The sequence below is a fragment of the Bombus fervidus genome, chromosome 8 (assembly GCF_041682495.2).
Source record: "Bombus fervidus isolate BK054 chromosome 8, iyBomFerv1, whole genome shotgun sequence".
Classification (NCBI taxonomy): Eukaryota; Metazoa; Arthropoda; class Insecta; order Hymenoptera; family Apidae; genus Bombus; species Bombus fervidus.
The window spans coordinates 8,343,510-8,365,460 of NC_091524.1; the positions used below are offsets into that span (position 1 = coordinate 8,343,510).

Below are 21,951 nucleotides of genomic sequence, written 5' to 3' on the forward strand. Positions count from 1 at the left end.
AAACAAAAGTATGTAAGTAGAAATTGGCAAGGTTACCATTAAGGTTTCTTCATTAGTTAATAGTATTAGTATTAGTATAATACAGTAATATATTAGTTATATAGCCCCAACCTTAAGCCGATGAGTTGTCGAGTACCTGAGGTTCACGTGCGTTCGCAGTATTGCGCCCGAATGGTCAAGGACTTTTCCTCCTGCAAATACAGCTCTAACGGCATTTAGTAACCATGAGCGAACAGAACGGTTGAAAGTTTCCTCGCTTGTTAAAATCTCTTTTAACGAATACAACGTTATTTGGGCTGACCCCCACTCCTCTGAAATTGTGGAAGGGAGGTGCCAAGGCTAAAGGGCATTTTTCCTCATTTTCGTTGAGAGGTATCGTCGAACATTCGAAACAGTACGAAGCACGTGAACGGACGGAAAGCTTAGAATCACATTAGAAACCAATTTCTTCGTCTTACACAGTCTGTTCTTAAACAGTCAACGGTTACCTTCTTCTACGACATCTTGAGCCAACCGTCACCAGCATTCATACGAACAGTCTCAGTTACCTGTTGCTACAGTTGAAGGAGCATCCAGAGCAGTAATTAAGGTAAAGGAACGCATGGATAAATTGTAAAGTAAAAAATATATTTTAATATAGAAGTGTAAATACAAGACGGAATATAATTTGAGCAGGTCCAGATCCAGCATAACGATCCAGTGCAGACGAACAGCGGTCCAACATTGCCAATCCAGTCGTCCATTGCCCATGTGAGTTTATTTACTTGTCTTTATTTGCGTGAATCGTACATAGAATGGAGACAAATTTGTTACGTTTATTATCTGTGCGTGCGGCAATTAAGGCGAAGCTAATGATTTTTAAAAGATTCATGGAAACAACAGATTTCAACTCAGACAGACAAGCTTTCGAGAAACGCATTCAAGCAAACAAAAGTCTGTATAGTGAATTCGATCGCGTCCAGTCAGAAATTGAAGAAATTTTAGAAGGCACCAAGTTAGAAGCGATGAATTTAGAAGAACGCGAGTCCTTTGAGGCCATATATTTCGGCGTGATATCTGGCGCTGAGAAGCATTTAAACGATGCTCGTACTGCGCAAACGTCAGAGAATGATCCAATACCGGGGACGTCTGGTTCGCGTACTACTCCGTGCCTTCCTCTAAATGAGCCCGCGATCATTGACGATGATCTGGGAAAATGGTTTCGGTTAATGCAGTGGGAAGAAAGCGGTATGAAGGAAACAGACGATGTGGATATCTACGAAGTCGCTAAATTAATACAACAACGGGTTGAATATCTAGAGAAACTGAAACTAGCTAATTTAGCCGCAAGATCCACGATAAAGATTGAAAAACCAGAACATTCGCTCGCCACAAATAGTAGTGTACTTTCATACGCCACAAACAGCAGTGAACATTCGCTGGCCACAAACAGTAGTATACTTCCATACGCCACAAACAGTAGTGAACATTCGCACTCCGCAAACAGTCCTGACCTTTGCCACAGCATAAACGGTAGTGAACTTTCATACTCCACAAACAGTAGTAAATATTGGAGCGCCAGAAGCAGTAGTGAACATTCGCTGGTCACAAACAGTAGCGATCATTCGCGCTGCACAAACAGTCCTGAATTTTCGCACATCACAAACAGTAGCGATTATTCGCGCTACACAATCAGTCCTGAACTTTCGTACGCCATAAACAGTATTGAACATCCGCGCGCCACAACCAGTATTGAACATCCGCGCGCCACAACCAGTATTGAACATCCGCGCGCCATAACCAGTATTGAACATCCGCGCGCCACAACCAGTATTGAACATCCGCGCGCCACAACCAGTACTGAACTTCCGCACGCCATATACAATACTGAACTTCGTCATCGCATAGCATCTCACTTCGTTAGTTATAAATGTTTGCTATGTCAAGGCGAACACGCGTTACATGAATGTCCTCAATTATTGGCTATGAGGTTTCCGGAAAGACATGAAACAATTAAAAGACTACGAGTCTGTTTCAATTGCCTTTATTTCGGACATAATGTAAAGGATTGCAAGCGTAGCAAATGTAGAAAGTGTGGAAAGAAACATCATACCGTGTTGCATCGCGAAAATTCGACCAACAAAGCGGAAGCGAAGTCTCTTCATCCACAAACGACCCATGTAGCACAAACATGCGTCTGGAATACAGTCAATAACGAATGCACGGTTTTGTCGACTGCGATAGTGTATGTTCTAGATGATTTGGGCAACAAACATAAATGTCGTGCTCTGCTAGACGTGGGATCACAGTCTCACTTAATAACAGAAGACTTTTGTAATAAAATAAGACTTCCGCTCACCCCTGCTGATTTAACACTCGGTGGCATAGGAAACAGTATGAATTCCATACAGTTCAAAACACAAATACGCATGATGTCGTCATTCGATGAATTTATAGGGGACCTTTCATGCCTAGTGCTAAAGAACATCACCGATAAAATTCCAAACGTTCCACTGTCGACGGTAAAAGTACCAATGCCACCCGGCGTTATTCCGGCTGACCCACACTTCCACTATCCAGACACCATTGATCTTTTGATCGGAGCTGGTCTATTTTGGAAATTGCTCAGTATCGGACAGTACAGAGTGAATCAAGGAAATCTTATTTGGCAAAAAACGCGCCTTGGTTGGGTATTGGGCGGTTCTTTTTACTGGTTAGGTGACGAAGACAATTTTATGTAATCGTGCCACGCGATGACAAACGCACGATTCAATCGCGTAACTCTAGGAAATCCAGGAGACTAATTCTCGAACGATAGCAAAATCCATGGGATGAGCAGAAGCTCACGTGCGACGAACTATGTACGATTCTCACGCGGGTGGAGACTTGCTTAAACTCGCGTCCTTTCTACCCTCTCTCGTAGGATCCTACAAATCTCACCTCCTTGACTCCATAGTGACGCTTTGGTTGAATCATCAACCTGTATCAGGGACCCGACGGAATTATCAGGATGGTCTCACTTCAAACTGCTGACGGCGTTCTTAATACTTAGCCAACCGAACGGGGAGATCTCCTCTCTGTAAAGAACGTCGCTGCGTGACCGAAGGGGGAGATCTCTCTTTTTAACTTTAGTATCGCTTTTTATTTTTTGTTATTGTTATCGTTTATATATGCATCGATTTAGTGGTGTTAAAATTAATTAAAAACTCACATAACTAGTTATGATTAAATAAAGTTATAATCGATAGATGTTACACAAATATGAACGAAAAATAGCAAAATATCTTATGAATTTTTAATTTCACGTTTAAGTCGTGTTATTTATCTTTAATCGTTTTTAACTTTAGTTTAGTTTTTAATTGTATCTATATTTTTTTTACTTATACTATATACTTTTAATTTGATGTTTTGTATAAACATTATGCGAAATGGTTAAACAAAATCATTACCGCAAAATATAATTAACTACTTAAATAATTTTTAGACTTTTTTGTTTTTTTAGTAGTGAATATTAGTCCATTTGAAAAAATGTGTGGTGGACAGCGTATAGGTTGCCTTATCCAAAATATAATTAACTACTTAAATAATTTTTAGACTTTTTTGTTTTTTTAGTAGTGAATATTAGTCCATTTGGAAAAATGTGTGATGGACAGCGTATAGGTTGCCTTATCCAAAGGCGGTAAAAACATATAGCTCGCTGTAGCGAGCGTGGTTGGCTAAGTGTTAAGAGACCCGTGACCAGGATCTGTATCCTGTTAAACGCTAAGAAACCTGATGATATCATTCCACATAGACTATTTAAGCACGATTATGTTAATGATAATATTGGATTAATTATTCTTTATAAAAATACTGTTGGTATATTCCAAATATTGTATGAGTATCGAATATTTCGAAATTTGAAGAAGTAAGGGTTAAACGAATTAGAAATTTTGTAACAGAATGATCATTGTTTCTATGCGTATCAAATATTTATGAAATTTGTAAAATACTATAAATGTTATAATGCAACATAATAACATTATAAAAACATTGTAAATGCGCAAAAATTGACAATAACGAACGTTATGTATTTATTTTGTTTACGACTGATTTACTGTTGTAGAACGCAGTGTTAATCGAACTGAAGTTGCTACAGAGATATCGATCGCATATCTTTGGGCAGATCGCAGAACATTCATCTGATCGCGTTAATAGTGTCCGATAATGAATTTCAAAATATATTCGGACGTTTCCGTTAATTAAATACCAGGCGTAGATATGGCGGTCTAATTAAATTGTAGATCTTGGATCGTATTAAAATGAATGTATTAATCGAAACCATTAGACGACAGCCATCGTTCGATGCTTTGAGAGTTTGCCTCCAGCCAATTAATGCTGTTTTCGATCTCCTCGATCGCATTTCTCTTGGCATTTTCAGTTACTTTCAGGTCAACTTCTCTTAGAAAAAATTGTCTTGCCTGTAAAATTATTAAAATGTTTTATATATTGTAATATTATATAATTATAGGACATTTTAGTAATTTAGAAATATTATAAATTAGAGTTTCCGTTGATTTCCATCATACATGATAAATTTATTGATCGATAGATCTATTTAGAAGAAATTCATTTGTAGGAAATGATATTTATTTAATATGAAATAAATACAATAATGTGTTGTAACTAAGACAACTAAATAGTTAATTCACACCTCCCAATTAATAGTTTACACCTCATAACAACTCAGCAACTCAACTCTCGACTCCTCACAACTCGACTCTTAACTCACAACTATCCCTTTTTTTCTTTTTTTGTACGTAAAGAAATCCTCATGGACACTCCGCCGCTGCGACAGCAGCAGAACAATGTCGGATTCTTACCGACTAAAACTCCACGATGGCCTGCTTACGCGTGTGACAGGAGTGCCCCGGGATCTTTTGTGAGTTACTGCCAGTGCAGTATCCCTGCGTCCTCTTGATCCAGCCAGTCCTAAAATTTTCTAACTGATAAATTAGCGCTAGAGCAGGTCATTGACCCTAGCGCTATCCCTTCTGCTAATCCGATCCGTTGGGGACGGCGGTTACGATTATCCCTGGCCTCTTCACCACTCGACTGTCAACTCACAATTCTTCAACTCAACTTTTCAGGTAACGACCACATGATAAAAGCTACCAGGTAACGGCCACCTGGTGAAAGCTGCCAGGTAACGACCACCAGGTAACAACTCGCAGGCCCTTTTGGCCTAACGACACTTAGACATTTCCGTAATATTTTTTATGGTTTACTCGATATTTCTTAGACCATTTGTCCACGATACTACATAGTATCAACCACTATCCTTATAAGTATCCAGACACTAGATTGATTTTTACAAATAATACCTGAATTTTGCTTTACAAATTTGACAAGTTCTATCCTATAAATTTATAATTTGTTTTTTAATTATAATTTTGTGCAAATTGACGGTAAGTTAATTACTAAAAAGGCTATTTATTATTTTATAAAATTGAGAGAATTGTAAATTATTAAAGAAGCTATCAGTTGTATATTATAATAAAATACGCGATTCGATATGACCATTCTGTATTCGTATTTATCAGTATTCGTATTTGTTACGTCGCACGAGATGGTCCGTGCGACGTCCCTCACGGTCTGGCCGCCAAGGTCTACCCGTCGTTACATTGACCCGCAATAAACCCAAGGAACTACCATAAACCGAATCTTTTTAGTTTAATTTCTATTCATGTAAGTATTTTCGGTTTATGGATGGTCCTTTAAACAGTCCTTAGGTTTATTGCACGCTCTTACTCATTACGGAGAAAGCGCATGTTCGCCCAGAGAAGTAGCTGATTTTTCCCAGGAACAAGGACACCCATAGGCCACATCTGCAGGAGACTTTCTCCTCGTATTTTATTTATTAACATTGGCTATAACCAATGGGCATCGCGGATCGTTACCCTCACTTTTCTACCGAAAAGTGTGAACAACGAATCCGCGTTCTTAGTTCAAAAAGGGCACACAACACTCGGGCAGTCAAGTCTACTGATCTTCAAATCGTCGGATATTTAAGTTAACTCAAGAAAACTGTTCTTCTTATCTCCGGGTAGTCGAGTCGAACCTTGTTCTTTAACATATCAAAGCGAGTCAAATACGGTGCTAATCTCTTCTAAACATTCGAGTAATCAATTACTGTACTTTCCGGCACGACGAAGTCAATCAATTACTGTCTACGCAACAAGTGTTGTAAGTATTGTAAATATATATATATATATATATATATATATATATATATATATATATATATACTAACTGTAGACTACAGTTGTATTACAAAACAAACACCCCTATTATCCCACAAGAAATAAGGGGATCGACCTGCTCGTGGTGTCGATTATTATAATCGTAACGGGAATTTACGACTGCCGTTGACGCGCTTCAACGCGAACGCGTCTTCCCGCGACTGGACGAAGAAACAGTATTGATATTAGCTTTTAAAACCGTGGCGTAATATTATATCAATCGCGTAACGATTTTTTATAGCATTTTTTAAATTAAATTACATGCTGCTAAAATTAAGTGTCCAGATATAGTACAACTTTCGGGCTATAATATAGCTTCGATACGCGTTTGTTAGAAGAAGGTGAAATTACCTCTTGTAGCTTTTGATGATCTTTAAACAAGGATACGATTGCGCAGATGATATTCCCAAAAGTGTACTCGTTTGTTTCATATTTTCTAAGTAGAACTTCCCATCGAGATCTGAGAAAAGATTAGTATTTGTTGCGATGGCTTAGATCGTGAAAATTGTACAAAAGATGTCTGAGTATTTGAAAGAACGTCGATACCGTACAAAATTCCAGACGACGTCCAATCCCACGGGATTCGCGGCGATCTTGATCAACAGCTCTGCAAAGTCTTGCTTGCGAATGAATGTCTCGTCTGTTGCTCGCTCTAAATATCTGAAGTCAAACGGGCATGGAAAGAATTCCCAAAGAGATAAATCGTAATTTGGGAAATTGTTCAGTATTTTATAGTTATGATTTGATAAGTTTAGGAACTTTGCACACGAAGTAGTTTAAAATTTGAAAACTTCGAAATTCGAGAATTGCTAAGATTTAGAAATTTTTAAAATTGATAATTCTGAGATTTAGAAATTCTTAAGATTGAGTATTCTGAGATTTGGAAATTCTTAAAATTGGGGATATCAAGATTCGAAGGTCCCGGGAATCGATCATTGTTAAATTAATCCCGAAAAGTGATATTCCGAATTCCAAGATTTGACGAACTAAAATTTGTAAACGCGGCAAGTCTATAATTTTTGAATAGACAATAGGGAATTAAAAAATTTGAGATTTCCATTCAAATCGGAAATTTTTTAATTTGGAAATTCCGCAAATTGATATCACGAATTCTATCAGTTGACGATTACAAAATGCGTAAAGATAGACTCGAATTGCACTTCTTCGGGCACGTGAGCTCAATTCCTCTTTTCGCGTCTCCATTTTACATTCGCCTATAAATTTATATTCCCCCTTGGTGGAACGCTATAAATCCGACGCGACAAATTCGACAAATTGGACAGCGACACGCGAGAAGATAACAGAGAGCTGTGAGAGCGTCGAAGGAGCGCGTTTGTTGGCAATTAGCTCGGGAATGAATCGCGGTCTGACGAACCGATTAAGAATATCTTTGTCCGCAACTCCAGTCATCCCGATCATCAGACGTTCTCTTTCCTGTGCGTCGTTCTCCGTCTCGAGTAGTCGCGACATTTTCTCAAATATCGATCCGACGTCGGCCGACATCGTAACGAGGCCTATCGTACGCCGTCATTATTGTGAATAACAAAAGGTACACACACGGAGAATGGAAAATATTTGCCAAGTTTCTTCCCCTTACCGAACGAATAGACGATAGACCGAATATCGGCTGGTAACATTTGCTCGCTACCACCGCTGCTCTTCTCCAACAGAAATTTCCGCAGCCTCCTTCCGGCTGTCTCGAGGCAGTGCTCGTGGCCTACGCTGCAAGCTGCGTTCAATATCAAGACGCGAAATTCTCTTGAAACGAACAGAAACAAGACTTTTCTTAATGGATGCTCGCTTTGGAAAGCATCGTTGATGAGAGAAAAGAAGAGGAAAATGTAACAGAAGACGGAGATTTTCATGGATTTTTACACAATTCCAACGACTTTTTCGTTTATTTGTTTGGGAAGATTAATTATTTAGAAAGTAATTGTAAACGTAGGAGAATAATTTAATTTTTAAAATAAATAGAATTTAGAGAAGATCTGAAGGGAATTTATTTCTTTGAAACTACTTAATCCTGTGCTACTGAAATAAGAATTAAAACTTAAGAGTAGGATTTACAAGGGTAGAAAACATAATTTTGTTAACACATAACAATCACCAAGGTTGTCTTACATATTTCAATTAAAATAACATATATTTTTCTTACTACATAATTTTGAACTAACCTGTCTTTAAATGAATCTTTCCGATGAACATGCCATCCTATTTGACGATAAATTCTGTTGATCAGATACCTCGCATACGACTGGGAATTCGTATAAAAAGAATATAACAATGAAGAAGAAGAATAAGAAATACTATGACAATTATAATTTTCTAATACTTGTATTACTTGAAAACGTGGAAATATGTGGGTTCCATCAAGAAGTCTGTTCATTTGTCCGAACCATCTCATAGTCACGACCCATGGTTGATAATCGTCTTCGTTTATGAGATAAGAAGTTAGGTTCATAGCTATAGAATAGTTCAAGTCAGTTTCCGCTAGAAGAAAAGCGTCGTGCAACAAGTCCGCTCTGTTCATTGCGCTTAACATCTACGACAGTTTCAACGAGAAAACTATTAGATGACAACCAAGGAACTTAAAGAACGATATAAAGTAACCGTGATATATACCGAATGGTTGTAGAATAACAAATTGCTGAAAACGTTCCAGGCATCTTCCGTATAATTCACGATGTAATAGCCGATCGAATCATGATTCAGTTTGATCCAATCCACTGACTTGTCCAGCGACAATTCCACTGTAATTCGCACTGTGTGTTAAAGAACTGAGAGCGGGGGTTTATTACGTGCGTTGTTATTACCGCAAGAATAATTCGCGAGGAACCAATCCAGCTTGATACCATTTTTCCTACTTGTTACGTATCTAATCGGAATTGTCCAACTTCCGTCGCTAAAAATAAATATGACATTTATAAATGGCGAGTTAAAAATAATAGTAGCATTAGTATAATACGTATAACAGTTATACGAGACATTTCTTGTATAAATTAAGATTTTGAGAATTTGAATTTAATAATGTATTTCAATAATATTACTTTTATGACGTTTTTCTCTCATTTCGTTTTCTACTTCATTCTGTTTATTTCACATTACTTTAGTATTTTGTATCCCCCTCTCTCTTTTTCTCTCTTCAAGATCTCCTTTTATTCTCTATACGTACTCGATCGTTTCACTGAATCGTGTACTCGTCGCAAAGCGTCGCTGGGATAGTTGAAAGCCTGCATTGTCTCGACGGACGTTGATCACCGGAAATCCGGGGAACCTCATCCATCGACCGACGAAATCGACGACATCGATGGCGGCTTGTGTAGTGTTCCCCAGGATATCGAATAGCTCGCGGGACTCCGCGTTACGAAACTGGTACCTTCTCAGATACTTTCTGACAGCAGAAATGAACTTAGAATTGCCAACCGCGTCCTCGAGCATCCTAATCACCGACGCCGCCTAGCATTCAACCAACCAATTGCTGTACTTCTTTCGTCTTCTCTCTGTGACACTTTTCGACAATTCTCGAAAATATAAGAATTAATTCTCTATACAAGTTTAACCCGAATCAATATATCTCAAACTTTCGTATTACGTGTATTGCGTTCGTTTGATGCTTAATGGTACGCGAGTGAAATTTCGTTTTATTTCAATCCACAGGAAATTAAAAATATTTCGACTTCTTATTTCGTACCGAAGGGTCGTATTTTCTATCGTTCGACTTTATCGATTTCTAAAATAGAGAAAAGTGTACTATGGCGAAATTTCACTCATGATAGCGATGGAAATGTTAATTTGACTGTACCTACAAAATTGAACGTACTTTTTGATATGAAATTCGATCAAACATTTCTTCTATTTCATTCAGATCTTCGATTCGTTTTACAACTGGGCGAGTACGTAGTTTGATATCGTGCTTCATAGAGACGTATTTCGTGTATAGTGGAAAGGAATCCATCTGATGTAAAAGAAAAGGATGGAAGTTAAGGGAAAAATTGGAATCATTTAATATAAAATTACTGATCGTAGATTTGGAAGTGCATGACCAGCTTCCAGTCGGGGAACAAGGAATCAACTGCTACGTGCTCCATATAAGTGGCGAAACCTTCGTTCAACCAAAGATCGTCCCACCATTTCATGGTGACCAGATTGCCGAACCACATGTGTGCCAATTCATGGGCCACCGTCAAGCTGACGCTTCTCATATTGTGGCAAGAACTGTCGTTCTCGCTGTGAAGAAGCTCTGTTTCACGGAATGTAATCAAGCCCCAATTTTCCATGGCGCCTGCTGAGAAATCGGGTATGGCGACTAGATCTGATCGATAAAACACATTTTCTTAGCCGTCAAAGACATAATCTTTTTTACAATAATTATATATTAATTCTATGAATACTACAGCCTTAAGTATTAAATTGTGTATTAAGTTTATTTGATCAAAGAAAACTTTCGATTTTTTATAACAAAACTTTCAGTTAAAAGAAAGATTTCCAAATATAGAAACAATTAATATTCTGATGTCAATGATAAAGTAAATATATTTCAATAATTTACGCTCAATAGAATTAAAAAAAGGAGATTATTAAATTTAGGTCTAGATTAAAATTTTTAATTACCTATTTTTGGTAGCGGATAGTCGATTTGAAACATCTCTAGATAATACTTCATCGCTTTAATTGTGACATTTAAGGCGAATACTGCTTTTTGCTTGAACATAGGTCTTACACAGACAGCAACTGGTATTTTACTTCCATTCAGAAGATCCATGTTAGATCCTAAACACTCGAAGTCACTGACGAGGAAAGCAACGAAATAAGTGGACATTGGTGGCGTAGGCTCGAAGTATGCGATAGTTTTGTCGCTATCACTTTTCATCGTCTCCATTTTCTAGGTAAAATAATATTATTGTATATCTTTAATGATTCGTAATTCGTATATTAACTTACTACAATTGGCATATTAGATTGTGCGTGATATAAAAACTTCTTTGAATAAACGAGACGAATAATAAAAATGGACTTGAAGTTTGGTTCGTCAAAACAAGGAAAAGCTGTTCGAGCGTAGAATGGCTCGAATTGGGATACTGCTAATTTTCTGCATAATAAATAATACGGGTTGATCATCATATAGACGATCATAATTCCTTGACATTAAAATATACATGATATTTACCGAACAGACTTATTTTCTTCTACGTAGGTGCTCAAATAGAATCCACTCATTTTTCCTTTCAAACTACCACTAAAATTCATTTTCAAGAAGTATTCTCCTAAAGAGATATTTCTATAAGGCTTGATAACCAACATCTCACGTTTTTTTACAGGATAGACGTACTGTATTCGTACTTCCGTTTGAGATTTTTCTGCATATAATTTGGTTGACGATATGATTAAATCTTTCGAGTGTAAAACGATATAACTTCGGTCCTTTGAAAAATTGTAATGATACAATATTTTTAAATATGTTGTATGCTTATGCATATTTGTAGAATTATTCTTACATTTCAATAATCGAAACTAACTTTTAGTAATTCGAGATCGATGCGAACGCTACCGTGAAATTCGTCCTTTTTAAAGTCAGTCGAAATCGCAATCACATATTTTCTGGGAACTACATCCTCTGGGAGGCGTTTCTCGATCTCCATAGATTCATTGTAATATGGAGTTATATTATCCGAGGGAACCTCGCCGTTGATCACACGAGAATCTTTCGTCTTCATTAAGACTATTGTAATTAAGATAAATCGCCAGGCGGTCATTTTACTTCCAGAACAAGGATTCCTTGTTCCAGACACCGGCTTCCTTATCTTGTCAGACCACAGAGCTTAAGTTGAGAAACGAGTCCGTTCTGTTTATCAAAGTTTCAACTAAATGCAAACCTCTTAACCTGTCCTCCATAAAGCGAAATATAATTAAAAACATGTAACGTTGAGCATTCTTTAATTAAGGAAAACTAGATGATTTATAGCCATAGAGATTGGTTAAGCTTCTCGTGTCAAGAAAGAAATATTGCTCACTTCACTTTGTGTTTTCAAATCATTTTATTGTAAGAGAATTAACATATTATATAAAAATTTATTTCAAATTTGTTATTTATTTCAAGAATTATTGTCAGAATTTATTTCAAAGATGTCATTAAATTTGAATTAATTCTAAAAAGTAGATGATATCTTTTTTTTTTAATAGCATTGCATAAGTTTGCAGATAAAAAAGTATTTTTTTAGTTAATATGTAAGAACGATTCTGTAATTTATATTGGAACAATCCGGAATCTTTCTGTATACTATACTGTACTAAAGTGAAAGTATCAGAAGAGACTGAGTATGAGGAGACTACGAAGTAGTGAACCAATGAGAAAGCCCATAGCATTTTATAGACAGAGAAAATGTGTCAGGCAAGAGCAGGACGAAAGAAGTGCAGACTCTGGAGAGGGAAATATATAATTCTTACATAACCTTGTGAACCAGTTACTCCACAGTGAATTACCGTGCGTTGCACTTGACTGTCTGTAAGTGTCTACTCCATACATACTAAAAACAAAATTATTAATAGAGATATTACACTTATCAAATTCTCTAAAAATTGTATAAAATGTTTTAATTAAATCAGCAATTATTTTAACTAATTTAAATTAGAATAATACCTTTAAACCGATCGTGTGATTTTATAAAAATTATATTGTATTTATTTGTAACTATATTTCATAGATTTGGAATGATGGCGAGTTATAAACTAGTATATTTTAACGTAATGGGACTCGGAGAACCCATCAGATTTCTTCTCAGCTATGGGGGCGTTGAATTCCAGGATATTCGCATAACCCATTCGTCGGAAGAGTGGTCCAACATGAAGTCAAGTATACCTTTTTTTACCTTATTTCCATATGAATTTCACGATCTCCAACTATATTTTAATGTTTTTTCAGCGACTCCGTTCGGTCAGCTGCCCACGTTGGAAATCAACGGCAAAGTTTACTCGCAAACACTACCTATTTGCCGCTACCTGGCCAAACAGTTTAATCTGCTTGGCAAAACTGATTTGGATACGTTACAGATTGACGCGATCGCTAGCGCTCTTTACGATTTCAGATGGTGTAAATATTGATTTCGTACCCATGAACAAATTGATTTCCTTTCCAACGATATACTGCTGTGAATAACATTCAATCTTGTTATATGATCTATAAGTTTCCCTTTTTCTTTTCAGTGACAATATCGTCTTATTATAGAGAGTCTGATCCAGTTTTGAAAGCCAAAAAGAAAGTCGACGTAATGTCAAGAGTGTTTCCGTTTTACCTGAATAAACTGGAAGATCTGGCAAAGAATAACGACGGATATTTGCATGGCAATCAGGTAAGCGTGTTTAATTCAACAGTATACGCAGAATAAGAAATCAATTGATTTATATTTCTCATATCTTTTAGTTGAGCTATGCCGATCTGTTCTTTGTCGGCATATCAGATTCCTTAAATACGGCTTATGAATCCGATATAACCAAAGATAAGCCGCATTTGAAGTCTCTGAAGGAAAAGGTTCTGGCGATTCCGAATATAAAAGCCTGGATAGAGAAGAGACCAAAGTTGGAGTTTTAATGATAGATACGTATTGTTGAAGTTTGTACGACGAATGGTGTAAAATTGTGCATGTGTATCCTACAAATACAGTAACATTAAAATTCAGTCATTAGAATTGCAATTGTTGCATAAGACTTAATTTGAATCTGGCGCTACTGCATATGATCAGTTAACTTACCGGCTGTTGTTTACGTCCCAATAAAATAACATAAAAACGATCCTTAAAGAACATAGCCCGATACGATTAACCAAAGGTGCATTTAAAATGCAAATTGGACAGGTATTGAAATTGACAACCGCTTCCAAATTTGGAAGCGTTCAAAGTTACTTCTCGGAAGACTAACAAGTGGCCTACTAACCTAGTTCGACAAATCGATCGATGCGCCCGTTTTCGAATGATTTCCCCTGTGTTAAAACTGTTTCTCGGGTAATAAAATCGAATAGATTGATTGGATTGGATACAGCGGCGTTGTAAACGTGAAATTTTCGTCGATTTAGATGGAAGACCGTCGGTTGACCAGCGCGGTCAGTGGCGCCTCCACTCAGTGAACGGGTGGCGGCAGCTGGTGATGGCGCGACCAATCTGTGCTCTGAAATGATTGGTGCGCGTGGAGGACTGCGCGTCCGTCTCCCGCCGGCCGTCAGTGTGCGTGCCGCGGAGTGCCAGACTGACAGACATCTTGTTAGTAGAATTTAGCGGCGTGGTGCTGTCGGCCGTGGGTGTCGGTGTCACGGTTCCGCGTCGCGGTGCTCGTCATTACGGTGTTGTCGCCGTCGTCGTTGTCGTCGTTGTGGTCGTTGTCGTCATCATCATCGTCTTTGTCGTCTGCTACGTCGTGGCCGTCGCTGTTGTATTTTTTTTATCGTGCTGGTTCTTTCTGTGTTCGCGCCGTCGATCGTTGTCGCTGTCCTCCGCCTCGCCGCCGTGGTCGCTGTCGCCGCTGTCGCCCTCGCTTAGTAGTCTCGGTACTCTTGTCTCTGACGGTTGTCGTTTACTCGGAGACTCTGTTGTGCTACTCGTGTTGTGGTACCGCGGTTGCGAGACCCCGTTGGTGCGGGCCGTGCAGCTCGCGTGGTCCAGCGATCCAGTTACTCGCCCCGCAAAAGGCGTTGGTGGTACCTTTTGTCGGGCAGAGGGAGTTCGCGTTAGAGCAAGACCGCGAAGGAGAGAAAGAGAAGAGGGGAGCGAGCGAGAAAGAGAAGAGAGAAGAGTCATACCGTAGGTCGGTCGGCGTAGTAAATATACGGGGAGTAAGAGGAACGCACACACGGCAGAGAATAATTTTCTCACTCTGCAAACGCCCAATGAACAACGCTCCGGAGCCACCGATGTGCCGCATCGTGCGATAACTTCCGTCACCTCTCCGACCCCCGTCTCCTCCCTCCCCCTACTCCGTACGTGTATATGTGTGTGTGCCGCGCCGGGCTGCGAGGTGAAAATACCGCCCTCTCCTTCCACCCAACCCCCCGTTCGTGAGAGGAAGGTGCTACCTCGCGCGAGTAACTACGGCTAGAGAAAGAAGAAAAAAAGCCGAGTGACAGAGTGACACGGTGAGGGGAGAGAGAGACGATCCTGTGTGACCGGGGAAGAGGAACAGTGAAATAGCCAAGAGAGGCGAGAGGAGAGAAAGAGAGCGAGAGGCCGGCGCCCACCCGACAAATATCCTCGTACAGCATGACCTCGAACAACTCGCAGAAGCTCTCCACGACGGAACGAGTGATCAAAAGTAAGCGACACGAACATTTTTCTTATAATCGACATCCGTGAATGGGTATATCGTTATATGCGAAGTGTACGATACCACCTTGGCTGCGTACGTACGTGTCAGTGTACGCGCGATCTTGGTGTACGTGTGCGTGGCCCTGCGGCCTCGTCTTTTCCGGCTACCTCGGTCGGTACGTCAGTGTACTCTCGGTATTTCTGCACTCTCGTGTATATTTTTCTCCCTATCGTATTATTATACACCACTAAGACGATTCTTATCCATCCTACGATTACTCTAATCCTTCGAACGAAAATGTTATAACATCGTGGCGTTTCGAGAAACGAACGACGAAATAAGTAGGCACGTCAAAACACGTCGCGTGCTGTACAGGATTGATTTTCTTCGTAGCTTCGCGGCGCCATTGCTATCGACCTGCCAGCATTCTCATTGACCCTTCGAATCATGCTTTTCCACCCTGGCGTCCCGCATATCCTCCCTTGCGTACGATGAATTTCACGAATAGATTAGAAAGTGGAATTCCATTCCGTTCCATTGCCATTCAATTCGGTTATTACTCGCTTTATCCGCGTATCCCTCGCGCGGTGCAACCTAACCTAATTCGCGTTTTACCCATCAACCCCGCCTCCCCCGCCATCTTCTTATCTGCAAAGACGTGCGGCTTGCGCGGTTAGCCTCGTTTCCACGAGGTCGAGGAACGGAATCGTCTCGAGGACGCGGCACGCTGCTCTCGAGGATTTCGCGTCTGGACGTCGTCGTTCGAACAGCTGACCGGCTCGCGTGTACGTGCGCTAATGCGTATCCGATGTAAATACGCGTTTCGTGGCTAGGGAAGCGACCATTGGCGTCAGCGCGGTTTTTGCAAGGACGTCAAAAGCAAATCCGATATCTTCCATTCTCTCCCCTGCGCGAACACGTATATACAACGTATGTGAAACGTATTTTCGGTCGTTCACATTTTTTCGTCACGTTCTAACGTTAGATCGGTGCATTTTCAAGTGACCTCGTTTTTCTTCCGCAGAATAATTAACATCTCGGCGGTTGGTAACGAGTAAACATAAAAAATGCGGTCAAACGTTGCGCTGCGAAACTCGTCGATACGTTCTCGTTAAGGAGATCTCTGCAACGACCTATATTCATAATGAAATTGAGTATTTTTTTTAAAGAAATGATTAAGTAATTATTATTAGCAATATGGTTCTTTTTAGCATGTTGATTGTTTCCGGTCGATCAACTCGTATTAATCGGTGAATTTATGCTTTTTCATCCTCGTTTAACTACAACGCGTACTGCTCACGCACAATGGCCGCTGTTGAGCATGTTTCGTCTCCATTCTTCGGTCCGGGCACGCGTCGAACCACCGTCGGTGGTTCGCCAATACAAGCATGCCCTTTTTAGCCGAGGAAGCGTGCTGACCCACATTGCTGCCGAAAAGGGGAACTGGTTCAGGACGTACAGGTGGCACTTTAGGGTCATCGACCTTTATTGCGTGGCGCCCTCCGTGTGTTTTTCTTTCCCCCTCCGGATCCCCCAACTCCTTTTTTCGCCATTCTCGTTTGCTATTCTCGTTCCCGTTTCAAACGCAGCACCGATTGTTCTTTTCGTCCAGTCTTTTGTCCGCCACGGCAACAATGAATTTGTATAGGTCCTTTCAAAATCTGTAGGACTTCATCAATGTTATTAACCCACTAAGGGCCAACCACGAATTTAAATTATCTGTTTTTTTGCTTAATATTTCTTTGTTTCTTTGTCCAATCAAATCTTCCAATTTTACCAACTTTCAAGAAATTTTAATATTTATTGGGTTATCATTTATTATTTAAATCGCGGAAATTTTCAGGAGCTTTCTTTACGCATATTTTGGATAATATCACGCGACTTTGTAGAAATAAAATTCACCGACACTTGTGCACGTACTTCTTGTAGATTGTTCCTCTTTTAATTTAGATCTTTGATAGACTTGATAATTAATTCTCAGTTACTTTTGTCGATCATAAATCAATACGTCGAAGTTAATTTTTAAATAATTCCCCTTAACTATTACTATGTTTTTCCTTACGAAGAATATCGTTTAAGTCGATTGTATGAAATATAGAATATAAATTGAAATTAAATATTCTAAAATTAACTAACTTAAATTAATCCAAACTGTATCAGTCCGATCTGATCGAAGCGATCGAAGTCTAAAATTCAGTTCACAATAATTAATATTCCACATTCTAAACGCAATACCTTATCTCTTATCGTTATACTCGGATCGTTTCTATTCGTGTTTCGTGACCAAATTGCCAATGACAATTAATTCAAACTCTAACAATCCATCAGTGACTCATACAATTCGATCGGCCGAGGCACAGTGACTTTGTAAAAGGTTTATTTAACGTATCGATTTCACTGTACACGCGTTGAATTGACAAGCGGCCCGCCTAAGATGAAATGGAGCAAAAATAGACGTCGCCGCGGTCACGCGTACGGCCGCGAACTATCAACCACCGAATATAACTCATTGTCGTGACGGGAATATCGTAATTTGGAGGATATCCAAGTCTCGTCGACGATTAACGATTTTTAACCGGCCTTTTGATAATTCATTCCGCGTAATTCATCCACGATTGCGCAGAATGCTTGCTATGCATTTGACCGTCATTCGTTTCTTCCATCTTCTTGCACTGTTTAACCTGTTTAAAATAACATTTCGTTTGTAATTTTCCTTCGATCAATGTAGAATATCAAATTCTGTTTATTTTTTAATGCGGCGGCTATGAAAGAGAATTCTAAAAATTGAAAATTAACACACTGTCGAATTGTTGTCTAAATAATGCGACTTCTCTCGGGTTTCAGTTTGAAAAATTGGAATTCGCCGGAATATGAAGCCTTTTATAAGAGAGGAATATGAAACTCAATGGAAAGATGATAAACAATTGTACAAATAATACGAGACATAATAGCTACTGCGACTTTCATTTCATATGTAACTTGATATTTGATATAATATAGGTATCGAAAAATGTCGCGTTATTTACTTACGGCATTATTGAATTTATTTTGAATCTTAAAATTTTCTATATTTATATCTAACATTCTAACTCGATATTCTCATCCATATTTAATTCGAAAATGCTTAGACAATTTATATCTGATATTTTGATTTAACATTTTATTCCGTATTTTCTTTTTATTTAATGATTTTACATCGCATCGAACACGAGTTGAGTTATTAGCAATTCAGATTATAGAACGATATTTACAGGTTTCGAGGAAATTGATATTAGTATTCTATATTTAATTTGAAACTATTTGGACGATTTAGATGAAGATACATATTACTATGTTGACATTAGTTTGATCGAAACAACAGGTGATAGTCTGAAAATATCGATTTCTCGTTGATATTTATCTTGTTTTCAAGCCACCTCGAATATGTCTGCATAGAATGATAGAAACGTTACGACTCGAGGTTTGTTCAGGGTTAAGTTATACGTTGACTTCTACCTCTCGGTTGTTCATTGAGCCGCGTGTGTGCCAGTCGGTGTGGAAATTGTGTTGCCACAACTGACGCATCTGTTAAGACAGCTTGAAACACAAACCATGTTCTGTTTGCTCTTTTGTTTTATTCCTACTTGCCACATTTATCTTTCACCTTTGTACTTAATAATTACCAATTGCAATACCATCAACGTGTATAAAAAATATTCTCCATTTGTGTGTCAGTATTCAATTCAAAAGAACATTAGAAATTCCAAAGATCGTCGTCGATGATAATTTATTATTTCTGATTGTTCGTTGAATTTAACAATTTTTTTGATTTAGTCGGTGTAGCATAACTGCAATTCTTCAAATTTTCTTGAAATGGTGATGAAGGCAATCATTCAGCTTCAGAGGCATTTTAAGTGAGCGGTGACAGGCTGCTAATGCAAAATAATAGGTTGCATATGTTTATATTTATTTGCTGTTGAAGAGAAATGGGACTTTTGCCCAGGCCCTTGGCACTACCGCGTGATGCACAAAGCAGAACACAGAGGATTCTCTGATGATTTGTGTGCTGTTAGATAATACTTTTGTTCCGCTTAAGAAAATCACAAGATCGTAGTATCTATATTGGTTTATAATGTATGGTATTTTAATTATAATTTAATTATAATCTAATTATTTTGAATGAATGTTATACCAACTTAGCATATAGGCGTTTTTGAATATATTCTTACTTTGTAAAAAGTACGTAAGTCGCAAGAATAGTCAAAAGCGTCGTATAAAAGTTCAGGTATATCCAAGTTAAATTTCATGTTCTTTGTTACTCTCTTATATGTAGCTAAAAATACGCACGACCTCGTAAATTGACTTAATAATCATCTTTAATTAATTCTTTACATCGTCCACCTCGTGCATTTCATTTCCTACACCACACAGAACACACGACCAAAATTGCGCAACGCGTTCCTACATTAAATTAAACATTTACCTAAACTTTTTTAAAACAAATTTTCATTTCTAATCGATTTAACGTACGAAAAAGCACAGGAGAAAAACTTGATAAGTACATTTTCGTTGACCTTTTTACATCAGTGTCGCTTTATGTTTAAAAAATAGCATTAATAAAAGATAGTTAGAAGTGAAAAGAACCTGTTAGAAGGACCAGTGATACTATCCAAAAATATCTGATAGATCGACCAAGTTTTGTAAAAATTTATTAAGAACCACTACTTTGCTATTTTCAGTGTTTTAGTATAATGACAAAAATTCTTAAAATTTCACAGAGGATGTAAAAATCAAACGAAAAACTTTTACCCAATTTTTATAAAATTTTGTAAAATTTTGTTTTGCCATTGATCGACATTCTACTGAATTTAAGAACTGTTCTCTCGTAAAAACTGGCAACTGTGACTTCTTCTCTTCTTCTTCTGTATTCCTTATATCCAAATCACCTCAAAGAGCATCCTTTATTCCTGAAAGTAAACGCGGATCAAAGCGAACAAAAAGAGAAGGAAAAACGGAAGCACACGGTGGCTTCTGATGCACTTGTCGAAAACAAAGAAGAAGAAGAAAACTCACGACGAAAGAGTATTGGGAATAGTATTTTCGAAGCTGACGATAGCGCTGACAGTGGTTTGAGGCGTGTGCGCGCGAGTGTCCGAGCGCCACAACGTCAATTACGTCGGCGCAACCACTTTCTCCTCATTGGACAATTACCGAATTTAAAAGGCATCGCGTTACACGGCTCTCTCGTTACCGAGCTAATATTTTTCCACTCTAATTGCGTCTCTAGCCGGTCGTCCACTATCACCGCCCCTGGAACGATATTTCTTCACCGGAGAAATTTATACGCCTGCGGAACACGCGCCACGGAAAACCTGGTTCTCGACGCGTGCCCTCCGACGATTGCCTCGATAATTGCCCCGTTCGCCGAATTACCCAGCCTAATTATGGGCGTGACGCGTCGATTATCGAAAGCGGGGCTTGGCATGGTTGCTTCCTCGCACACGGACGTTTGTAGTATTTTGTTCGATAATCTTTCCATCCAACCCCAAGCACAATCACGCGTGAGAGTCTCGTGTGGCTGTTGAGTGTTTTAAGATTTTAAGGGGAAAATGAAGATTCGTGGTTAGTCTGAAATGCTGATTTGATCGTTGGCCTTCTAAGAGATTTTTCTCTTTGGAAAATTAAAATGGGGGATAATTTGATTTGGAGGATGCAGTTGTAATTTATCGTTAAATTGTAATTATCGAGATTTTGAGGGATTTCTTTTTCCAAAGTTAAGAGTCCGGTGTTCGTATTTAGATTATTAAGTATGAAAACGTAATTTTGGATCGTTGGAGTTTCGAGGGTAGTTGCCAGGGAGTAAACTGTACCCTTAATTCAATGGTTAAGAAACACAAATTTATATATCGATGGGGTAGTTGCTTAATTTTTTTACTTCAATCTTCGCGTATATTTCTTTTTGATAATTGCAAAGCGAAAATAATTCGAAGATAACTAGTGTAATTAGACCTTTCTCCGTTCCCTTCTCAAATATATATCAAAGGAAAGGAACACGCCGGTAATTACATTTTATTCGAGCACGACAGACGCCGCTCAAGCCTTTCAAGTATCGCAGTGGACGTTGGCTGACGAGCGCATTGTCTTTCGAGCGTTTTGAGGCGGCTGTATCCCAGCAGTTTGTAATGAAATCAAAGAACTTACAGCACAGCCAGGGCTCTCGCTAACGACATTATGCGAGCTCGATTGCGAGATAATCGTTTCGTTCGCGCTACGATTTCAACAGCGTCTCCTTTCCCCTGTCAAACAGGAAGTAAATCACTTGTACATCTTCCTTATCTTCAAATAACACCAATTTGTCTCTCTTGAATTTCATTTCATGTGTAAGATATTTCTTCATTTGCTAAAATGTATTTGCTAAGATGTA

General features: G+C 38.6%; 2 protein-coding genes across 2 annotated transcripts; one reads left to right on the forward strand and one right to left on the reverse strand.

Moving 5' to 3' along the window:
• Positions 1 to 4,028: 4,028 nt before the first annotated feature.
• LOC139990208 (glutamyl aminopeptidase) lies at positions 4,029 to 12,318 on the reverse strand. Its single transcript, XM_072009287.1, has 16 exons — positions 11,777 to 12,318; positions 11,428 to 11,681; positions 11,202 to 11,349; positions 10,872 to 11,142; positions 10,304 to 10,572; positions 10,081 to 10,215; positions 9,433 to 9,716; positions 9,074 to 9,162; positions 8,883 to 9,010; positions 8,602 to 8,802; positions 8,435 to 8,514; positions 7,858 to 8,018; positions 7,636 to 7,774; positions 6,807 to 6,920; positions 6,612 to 6,720; positions 4,029 to 4,439 (listed from the first exon to the last, which is right to left on the reverse strand). The coding sequence occupies exons 1-16, from the start codon at positions 12,011 to 12,013 to the stop codon at positions 4,290 to 4,292; spliced, it is 2,769 nt and encodes a 922-aa protein (XP_071865388.1). The 5' UTR covers positions 12,014 to 12,318; the 3' UTR covers positions 4,029 to 4,289.
• Positions 12,319 to 12,611: 293 nt separating this feature from the next.
• Positions 12,612 to 13,948, forward strand: Gsts4 (glutathione S-transferase S4). Its single transcript, XM_072009274.1, has 5 exons — positions 12,612 to 12,762; positions 12,968 to 13,110; positions 13,180 to 13,347; positions 13,461 to 13,606; positions 13,678 to 13,948. Exons 2-5 carry the CDS (start codon positions 12,969 to 12,971, stop codon positions 13,843 to 13,845), a joined length of 624 nt encoding a protein of 207 aa, XP_071865375.1. The 5' UTR covers positions 12,612 to 12,762; position 12,968; the 3' UTR covers positions 13,846 to 13,948.
• The last annotated feature ends 8,003 nt before the right edge of the window (positions 13,949 to 21,951 follow it).

What these genes read in the sequence shown, in the direction of transcription:
- LOC139990208 (XM_072009287.1), bottom strand. Translation starts at nt 12,013, where the DNA reads ATGACCGCCTGGCGATTTATCTTAATTACAATAGTCTTAATGAAGACG. An exon ending in CTATCCGCTACCAAAAATAG is followed by an intron (nt 10,573 to 10,871) that starts GTAATTAAAAAT and finishes TTTATCGATCAG; the next exon opens with ATCTAGTCGCCATACCCGAT. An exon ending in ATCGAATTTCATATCAAAAA is followed by an intron (nt 9,717 to 10,080) that starts GTACGTTCAATT and finishes GTTGAATGCTAG; the next exon opens with GCGGCGTCGGTGATTAGGAT.
- Gsts4 (XM_072009274.1), top strand. Translation starts at nt 12,969, where the DNA reads ATGATGGCGAGTTATAAACTAGTATATTTTAACGTAATGGGACTCGGA. An exon ending in GTGGTCCAACATGAAGTCAA is followed by an intron (nt 13,111 to 13,179) that starts GTATACCTTTTT and finishes ATGTTTTTTCAG; the next exon opens with CGACTCCGTTCGGTCAGCTG. An exon ending in GATATTTGCATGGCAATCAG is followed by an intron (nt 13,607 to 13,677) that starts GTAAGCGTGTTT and finishes CATATCTTTTAG; the next exon opens with TTGAGCTATGCCGATCTGTT.